Below are 9,616 nucleotides of genomic sequence, written 5' to 3'. Positions count from 1 at the left end.
ATAATTTATCGTTAAACTTATTAAACATCTTTAAAAGAAAAAAACATTTAAATAATAAATAAAGATAAAAATAAATAAACAGCAATAAAAAAATACAAGTAATCGAAAGTTATATAGCAATGTTACAATTAACGAAAAATAATGGGATTCATAAAAAAAACTGCAAAATTGAGTAAAAAGGAGAGATTTACGAAAAAAAAAAAAAAAAAAAAATTGGAGATACGTTGTTTTCCTGCGTACTTCCTTTACTATACTATGATATAAACACGCTTTTCTTATTCATTTTGAACTAAGAAGGGATTCATGTGGTTAACAATACAAAAGCCATGAATTTATTTTAGACGCAATTTAGTGGAACTTCTTAAACATCTTTAAAAGAGAAAAAAAAAAAAAAAATTAAAATAGCAAATAAAGTTGAAAATAAATAAACAGCAATAAAAAATACAAGTAATCAAAAGTTATAAAACAATTTTACAATTAGCAAAAAAATTATAATAATAATAATAAAATGGGATTCATAAACAAACTGCAAAATTGAATAAAAAGGAGAGTTTTATACGAACAAAGAGCGGGAATACGTTGTTCCCTCCCCCTATACCTGTGATTTAATTAAATTTTTCTTATTCATTTTGAACTAAGAAGGGATTCATGTGGTTTACAATACAAAGCCACGAGATTGTTTTAAAAGCAATTATATTTTTATAATATATAATGAAAATCATTCTTATTTTTCGGGGTCGCTAAAAAGGTATCAAAGTTTAGAAGAACGGTTCAATCCTGATTGGTCACTATTTCATTCATAAAAGTTAATGTATCCAGATGGCGCTGCGTTGAGCAAAACATTCTAGTTTGAGCGTCTTTCATTCTGTCCACCTGAATCGAACTTTCTCATGAACTTTGCAGACGGTTTTGGAATCTTGTATATTTAAAATGATACACGCACTTTCAAAGTTTCTTGGCCGCAAATCGTGAGTATTTCAATTAATAATAAATGTTTCGTTAAAAAGTCATTCTTTTTATCTCCCTTTCTGTGTAAAAACCAGTTAATTCAAAATTTTGATTGTTCGAAAGAAAACGAAAGAAAAAAGATGCTTCTTATATTCAAATGATAGAACATAAAATATTTCGTTTCTACTACACAAAACGATTTTGATTTATTGAAAATAGATGGCATAAATTTTACTTACCTTAACATTTGTTTTTCTGGTCGTCATTAACTAAAAAACCTTGGGGGAGGAATGAGAGGTAGCCCCCAGAAGTTAGCGGTCAAACAAGTAGTCGCAATTTGTATTTTTTTTTTTTAGGCAGACTAAGTTGAAGAGAAAGTGAAATTGCTTTCATTTTTTTTTTTTTTTCTAGAGGCTTATTTCACATTAAAATATTTCTACAAATTCAAACCATTAACAAAATTAAAGGTTTCATAACTTCAAGAGGCGAGTTTTAATAAATCTAAATTACAAATTCAAACAATTAACAAAATTTAAGGTTTCATAACTTCAAGAGGCGATTTTTAATAATTTTGAATGCAAAAAAATAAAATAAAATAATGCAGCGATTACATTAATTTTAATGCGGCAAATACAAAACTAACCGGTGGTGAACAATGCATTACTTTTAAATAAATGTGGTATGATTGAAATCCTGAATAATAAGTTATTTTTGGTTGCATTGGTGACTTTATCTTGAAACATGGATTAATTATGTTTGAATAAAATAAATTCTAAATAAATACAGATAAACATTCATAAATAAATCGCTGCTTATGGTGCAATACTCATCTCTGCTGTACAAATATTTGTATGCCTTTTATACTTATATTTTAATAAACAATTTGTTGTTCATTTTTTCGAGTAGTTGACATTAAAAGCTCCTTTCATTCAATATTAAGCAGGATATTTTATTAATTCAAAAAGTATTAGTTTCCGGGTATTTTATTTTATAGATTTTAAATGGAATTCACAGTAAAAATTTCAAAGTTAATTTATAATTCTGTTTTGTGACAGAATCATAAAATAATTATCATAAATTATTTCAAAAGTTTTTTTAAAAATATATTTTTAGGGCCGATTTTACACATTTATGAAGTTTAACAGAGCCAATGTGGGAACAAAAAAAATAAATAAATGAATAAATAAGTAAAAAATAAGTAAAATAAAATAAATAAATAAAAAATAAGTAAAATAAAATAAATAAATAAAAAATAAGTAAAGTAAAATAAATAAATAAAAAAATAAAAGAAAAATTAGAAAAAAAAATGTCTGTTAAAAATGTAAGTAGCGTAAAGATTAAATATGACTATCACGCAGTAAAGTGTTTTTAATTCTTTAGATAATTCTTTAAACAAGTAATGATTCATTAGAAAAAGCAATTAAGTATTTTGATGCATGTCCAAAAATGTCAAGTATGTAACCATGCTATAATTTTTTAACAAAAAAAAAATTTACTTTATTTATCTACACTGTTAAAATTTTCATTCTAAAAGTATGGTAAAATAACCGGCAGCAGTCTGTCCATCCAATTAACCGCAAAGTTTACGGTAAAGAAAATTTTTTTACCTTTACGGTTTTAAAACCGTTCCGAACTAGTATGGTTATTAAACCATAAATACAAAAGTATACGGTTTTTTAACCATTAAGAAGTGGCATGCAAAAAAGATAATTAACTGACTTTTCATTAGATAATAGTGTAGGACACACTAAAAATTGTTTATTTTTTGTGGTGTCAACGCTGGGACTCGAGCCCTGTCGGTCATGAGATTGACAGACTATAATATATACTAAGTGGCTTATTTAGTTTGGGACAATTTTTCTCTCACTTTTATTACCATCTTATTTATCATTATTTGACTCTTTTGTTTGAATAGGGTAAAATAACAATTAAATAAATTGTTATCTCTATTTTTTTCAAGAAATTTCTGACAATGTGTCCTTAAATAATTTTTTTACTACTTATGTATTTTGTTGCATTGTTATGTGACAAAATGCCATTTTCCTAAACGTGAAATATAGGATTGTTTTAAAAATGTAATGGATGCATAGGTTTTCTTATTGTTTAAGATAATCTGATTAAAAAAGTTATTCTACTTTTAATTTACATCTAAAGCATCAATAGAATTAGCAAAGCTACAGTTCCACCTTTTGTCCAACTATGGGTATACTTTGTCTAAAGGAAAACTCCTCTAGCCATTCGTCTGGACCCGTGGCGGTGACTATGGTAACGAGGTATAACTATTTCAAGTGTGGGATCATAGCTTAGGACAGGTTTCGAATCAAGTCGGCGAGAGAAAGGGAATCTTTTTCTTCGGTCTATTGTGTTAGCTCTCGAGTGAAGAGAAGCTACCCTTTCTGAAATGCGCTATTCTTGTTTCTATAGCAGCAGACGGAATCAGACTTTGTGGAGGGGGGTGTTCTTACCGTAGACAAACTATAGTATAGCTGCGCAATTCATGAAAAGAGGAAATCTAATGGCAAGTTTGTTCATTCATCACAAATTTGTACCGAAGTCTGCTATGGGTGGTTTGTTTTAATCACTTAATAATTTTCCACCATAACATTTTGAGCAATTTTTTCACATAAACTAGCATTAAAATAAAAATAATTACAATAATAAAAGAAAAAAAAACACAACATTTTAAAATCAATTCTTTAAAAACAATGGCAATAAAACTTTATTACTGCAGTTTGAGTAAACTACAGTCGGACTTCCATTTAACGAACTTCCATTTTGCGAATTTCTCTATTTTGCGATTTTTTTTTTGGAGGAACCAAGAACATTTTGGAAATTTCTTCGTAAAATAACTTCCAAATAGCGAAGTAAATGTTACGAACTTTTCTTAGAGATCCACTTTCCATATTTCCCAATATATTTTTAAACTTGTCAACGCATTTTATGGGGACCTTGAATTGATTTTTGCAGCCACCTAACTTTTAGAGAAAGCTGTAAAATCCCTTTTTGTTTGCATTTTATACAGGAATCGATGGAAAAATGAATTTGCGAAAAAGCATAAGAGTAAAGCATGGAACTATGATATCGTACTCCTCGTAACAGTTTTGCTAATGCTGGATTCTTAGTAAGCGCGGAAGAAGAACTTACAAAATGTGGTTACAGCTAAGAGAGAACAGCGAAATTAACGAGGATTAATGATTTAATTGATTTTGAAGCTGCAATCATAGAAACATTAACGGAAAAATAAAAACAATAAATTGTGAGGATATCACCAAATGAAATGTTAAAATCATTTCAAACAATTCGGTAGTCGATAATAAGATTAGGGTGTATCAATTGCTATTTTAATTATGTCGAGTATTTATGAATTTAAAACTTGTTTTGTGTTGTTTAAGAATTTCAAATGGTGATTTTCTATTTAACGAATTTTCCATATAATAATCTTTTTATCGGGATTCAGCGACTTCGTTAAATAGAGGTCCGACTGCAGTTATAATTGTTTTTGCTTAAACCTGACTATAAATGACAACTTTAGCAGCCAAATAGCAATAAATAAATAATAATATTAAACAAAAAAAAATTTAAAAAAAAATTGTATCTTTCAGTCATTCATTTTTTAGACAACCAGGTGTAAAGATTTTCCATCTTGACAGTTTGAAATTTTTTTTTTCTTAAAATGCATACTTCTGAAAACTGTAACAGCTGTAAAATAAAATAGTATGCGATAAAAATTAAAATAAATTAGAAAAACTCCATAGGAATTATATGATTGTTGTTTATTTACATTACTCTAGAGATGCACAATGGACTTTTGGCGACAGTCTGGGAAACATCCCTGAGGATGATCCGAAGACATACCATCACAATTTTGATACTCTGCAGAGTAAGATTGCACCTCCGTTTCGGTAGTTCGACAACCTAAGCGCGAAGTCGATCACTTTACTGTAGAACAGTTTTACGAGGACCGATACCCCACTCCCTCTATTCCTTCGGGGACTGATCCAAGTGGTCACCCACCCGCACACTGACCGCGATGCGTTACTTCGATGTTCTACTGGGAACCGGAAATTAACAATCAGACAACTGCGGGACAGGAATTATAGGAATTTTCATTCTGATACAATGTTATTTCGATAACTATTGTGAAGCGCATAGGTTGCTTTCAATGTAATAACTTTTTAATTATTTTCTTGCGGTGTATATTAGCGGTTCATTAATACTACCTTTCTAAAATTCTTGCAACTGTATGAACTTCAAACACGATTCTTCGTATAGCTTTTTTCTTTTTAATATGTGAACAAGCCCCTTAAATTTTTGAAAAAATCCGGAGAATTTTTTTCCGTTTGCTTAAATCTGTGCTTTCTAAAAGATTCAACAAACAACTTGTTGCTGATTTTGAACTTTAAATTTTTATTTGGAAAAAAACTAATATTTTAGCGTTTCATAAATATTACCTTTCTAAAATTCTTGGAACTTTTATGAACTTCAAGCACGATTCTTCAAATAGTTTTTTTTCTTCTTAATATTTGAACATGCCCTTTAAATTTTTTACAAATTTCGGAAATTTTTTTTTTTCGTTTGCTTGCTTCTACTGTGTTTTCTAAGAGACTTAACAAACAACTTGTTACAGAATTTGAAGTTTAGATTTTTATTTAGAAAAAAGCTAATATTTTTAAATTTATAATGACGAAATTCATAGAAGGTGAGACGAGTTACAGAACCTACAAGTACTAGATTGGAAAAAAATTCATAATTTTCCTTTTAATAGTTTTCGCTAAAGTGAAGTACGTGGTGCAAAATAAAATCCTCAACTTCGACATAAAATAACTCAAAACCTAATAAATTTCATATTGTTTCATCTAATAGATTTTCAGTTCTGACGGTGAGAAGCAGTGCCGGCGAAGAAACGAATGTTATTATGTCTTATAAATTACTATCTACTATAGAATTGTTTAAAATGATTTGAACATTTGAAGGTTTGGTGATTTCTTCACCATTTCCGTCTTATTGCTGTATTGTTTTTCACACTATCCAAAATATCCGTTAATGTTCAGAATCAATAAAAAGAAAATCATTAATTTCTCTCTCAGCTTCTTCTATAGGAATCTTCCGCAGTTTCCTGATTCTCCGCTCTGACTTAAGAATCCAGCTTTAGCAAAACTGTTAGTACAATATCATAGATATGCACTGCACAGTAAATAAATATTTTCGAGTTATTAATTGTGATGCTTGCTTTCATAAATTCAATTTGATTAGGGTTTTATCTAAATAATTCCAAGGCTTATATAATTCGCCACTTTCTTATAGTTAAGTCATGCTAAATCTTTTAAAAAGTAAGCAAAATTAGTCAAATATTTTTAAACTTTAGTTTGTAGTTATTTACCGTTTTATAAATTATTTTGGGCAGTCAGGAGAAGTTGGCATCTCCGGTTCCATGCTTTAGAAATTTCTGTTATGCTTTCTCGTCAATTAATTTTGGCATGGATTCCTGTATGAAGTGCAAATAAAAAGGGAAAGAGCTTTTACCGCTTTCTCCAAAAGCGGCTGCGAAAATCAGTTCAAGGTCAATTCCCCCATAGAATGCGTTAACAAGTTTGAAATCATCCGAAATATTTTGGGCAATAGGGAAAGTGAATTTTAAAGTTGGTTAAATAGAAAATTCACCTCGCTATTTGGAAGTTATTTTACGAAGAAATTTCCAAAATGTTCTTGGTTCCTAAAAAAAAAAAAATCGTAAAATTGAGAAATTTGCAAAATGGAAGTTCGTTAAATAGAAGTCCGAAAGTAATTTGACTTGTGCAATTAAATACAAAGATATGGAAAAATGAGAAACAAAAAAAAAGGGATCAAACTTTAGCTTACCTAATAAGCTACTGAGGCCAAATTTTTTATGTATAAATATATCAATTTCTTCATAGAATGGAAGAAAAAAAAAATCATTCAATTTTACGCTGTTCCTTACTTTTTATAAAGTACAAATTATAGTAGTTTTTTAAATTCTTCAATACTAAGAAGGGATGACTTGGGCCTTGGTATGACCTGGAAACTTGTAATATTAGCAGTACACTTAAATGATGTTCTCCCCTTAAGGTCATGTAGTGCAGTTGCCACTCAATTTCGCGAAAAACGCATTTCAGAATTTCAACATTCATTATATACTAGTTAACAGAGCCTTTCGAAGATCTTTCACTAAGGAAAATTTACACTTTTTCCAATAAATGACGTTGGTAGGTAGGTACTTTATTTACGTCACACTAGAGCTGCATAATGGGCTATTAGCGACGGTTTGGGAAACATCCCAGAGTATGATCCGAAGACACGCCTTCTTAATTTCGATCCTCTGCAGAGGGGATGGCTCCCCTGCTTTGGTAACCTAATGACCTACGCGAAATCGAGCACTTTACGGTAGAACAGTTTAGGGAGAACCCATACCGCGCACTCTCGGTCCCTACTCAGGTTAATGAAAGTCCACTCTCTTCCTGACCTCAGCCAGTGATGCGTTCTACAAGGAACCGTGTCTTTACAATCTGATGGATGTCAATAAATTAGAAATCTTTGATAAATATCTTATTGGTCCTCCTGTCTGCATATATATAATACCTGCTAATTTTTTTTAAAAAAATTTCTTAAAAATATATAAAAAAATTATATGTTAGTAGATCCCCTATATATTTGTTAGTAGTTTATAGTATTTTTAGCGTAATGGAACGTACTAATTCGCGATTTATATAAGGAGCATTTTGAATCATTTAAAATTTAGTCTTTCTTTAGCTGCTTTTTGTGCAGATTCATTGCGATTTCAGTCTTAGCAGCATGAACTTATATTTTTAATAACGATTTCTCCGTAAGTTTTAATAATATCTTCGCAACTTTTGCTCCATTTTTTAAAAGTAACTTAATATTTTGGCTTTTTAATAGTAAAGTTTCATACATTAGATAAAATAGAAATGAAAGTTCAAAGTTTTGATAGAATAGCAAGTGAGAGAGCCCTAAAACCTCCTCTGTTCAGGGGCAACATTTCGGAGGATTCACAAATTGCATTAAATACATGTTGTTGGATACTTTTTTTCATTTTTTTTTTTTTTTACGGCAGGAACTAAACTATCGTTCTTTACCTCGGAAGATGCCGGAAGTGTTGCTCATTTAACGTTACCCAGTGGGCACCCGTGAACATAAATCACGAAGGCGAGCAACATTACCCACGCCACACTGCCACTGAAGCCTGTTTATAGGATGGGCCACATTCACACAATAGAGAACGACACTCAGAGGGAACCATCCATTCCCTGAGCGGGATTCGAAACCACAACCTGTCAGGCATGCTGACAGCTCGGCCACTTCGCCGGTTTGGGATATACTTTTTGTGTTTTAAATTAAAGAGTTAATTTATTCCTATTAAAATAGTTATTGTCAATTCATAGCCCAAATTAATAGAGCTTTGAATGGAATCGAATTGATACTTTTTAAAATTAAAATATTTCCTTCTTATCAAAGGAAAAAAAATTGATTTATCGAAAACATACATTATTTGGATGGATTAAAACTTATGTCTTTTTTATCACTTTAAGTGTAATTCAAAATAAATTAACAATAATGTTCTTGAATCAAAGTAAAAAATGGAAATTAGATAAATACTTTATAAAGCAAAAAAAAAAAAAAAAAAAAAAAAAAAAAAAAAAAAAAAGGAAATTAACATAGGTTCTCATTATAGCTCAAAGTAAGATTCAGTTAAGTATATTTTTAGCCTTTAGACATGAGAGATTTAATGGAGGCACTATAAGAGATTTAATGAACGTCAAATCTTAAAACGGTTTTTTAGCACTTTTTTAAGCAAGAAAAAACTAGAAACAAAGCTCAAAAACAGTAAACGGTTGAAAAATCTACATTCGTTTTGTAATAATATTATTTAAAATTAATAAATTAAAAAAAAAGTTGGAATAAATTGCAAAAAAAATTGAAAAAAAAACACGGATTGACAATGAAATCGGTAAACATATAGCACGCCAAAAGTGATGATTAAAATGCCTGGTTCGAAAATCGCAAGTCGTTATAATACCATAGTTATAATATCTCTTAAATTTGCAATGAAATCGACTCAAATAAAGTGCACGTTTAAATGCAACATTCGAGTGTCATATTTACTAATACATATTAAAAATATCGGGATTTTAAAAACCACGTGAAAATGACTCAAAAAACAATTAAAAAAAATAGCTTGGATTTACGATAAAATTGACACAAATTAAGCACGTAAAAAGTGATTAATATTGCACGATTCGAAAGCCAAACCGGTAATCTCCGAAAATAAGATCGAAAAGTCACTTGTTAGTTATAAAATGGACTCAAATAAAGAACTTCAAAAGTGATTACTAAAATTCGAAATTTATGCATAATAATTTTGTCGTCTTAAAAATATTGGGATTTTTAAAATTTTGGACATTCGTAGTGATATCCACTACAAATCAGAAAATTACCGGAAAACAACACTGTTTTACATTTGGCGCGTCAAATACTTAGATGCGCAATTCAAAATTTCGGATTTTTTTTCCAAAAAAAAGGAAGAAAAGAAAATTTATAGTAGTTTTTTCTACTATGTTCAGGTGCTAACGCAGGCCGCACATCCAGAGCTGGCTTTTAATCTAAAAAACTGAAAATAAGTCACTTAGTCAAG

The 9,616-nt window shown here is 29.8% G+C and overlaps 1 protein-coding gene across 2 annotated transcripts in view; it reads left to right on the top strand.

The window, feature by feature from the left end:
• The first annotated feature begins 821 nt into the window (after positions 1–821).
• Positions 822–9,616, top strand: part of LOC107451508 (uncharacterized) — a 164,960-nt gene continuing 156,165 nt past the window's right edge. The window contains exon 1 of one of the 2 annotated variants that reach the window (XM_087154711.1): positions 822–968. Coding sequence is in view for 1 of the 2 variants with exons in the window: in XM_016067629.4 (XP_015923115.3) it covers positions 931–968 (38 nt within the window). In the remaining variant the exon portion in view is untranslated. The remainder of the gene's footprint in view (positions 969–9,616) is intronic. The other variant, XM_016067629.4, reaches the window with a different exon arrangement.

Source organism: Parasteatoda tepidariorum, chromosome 11 (genome assembly GCF_982258835.1).
Source record: "Parasteatoda tepidariorum strain Cologne lab strain chromosome 11, Ptep-v5.0, whole genome shotgun sequence".
NCBI classification, from domain to species: Eukaryota; Metazoa; Arthropoda; class Arachnida; order Araneae; family Theridiidae; genus Parasteatoda; species Parasteatoda tepidariorum.
Note: the sequence above shows the minus strand (reverse complement) of the source record. Positions and strands in the feature narration are given on the sequence as shown.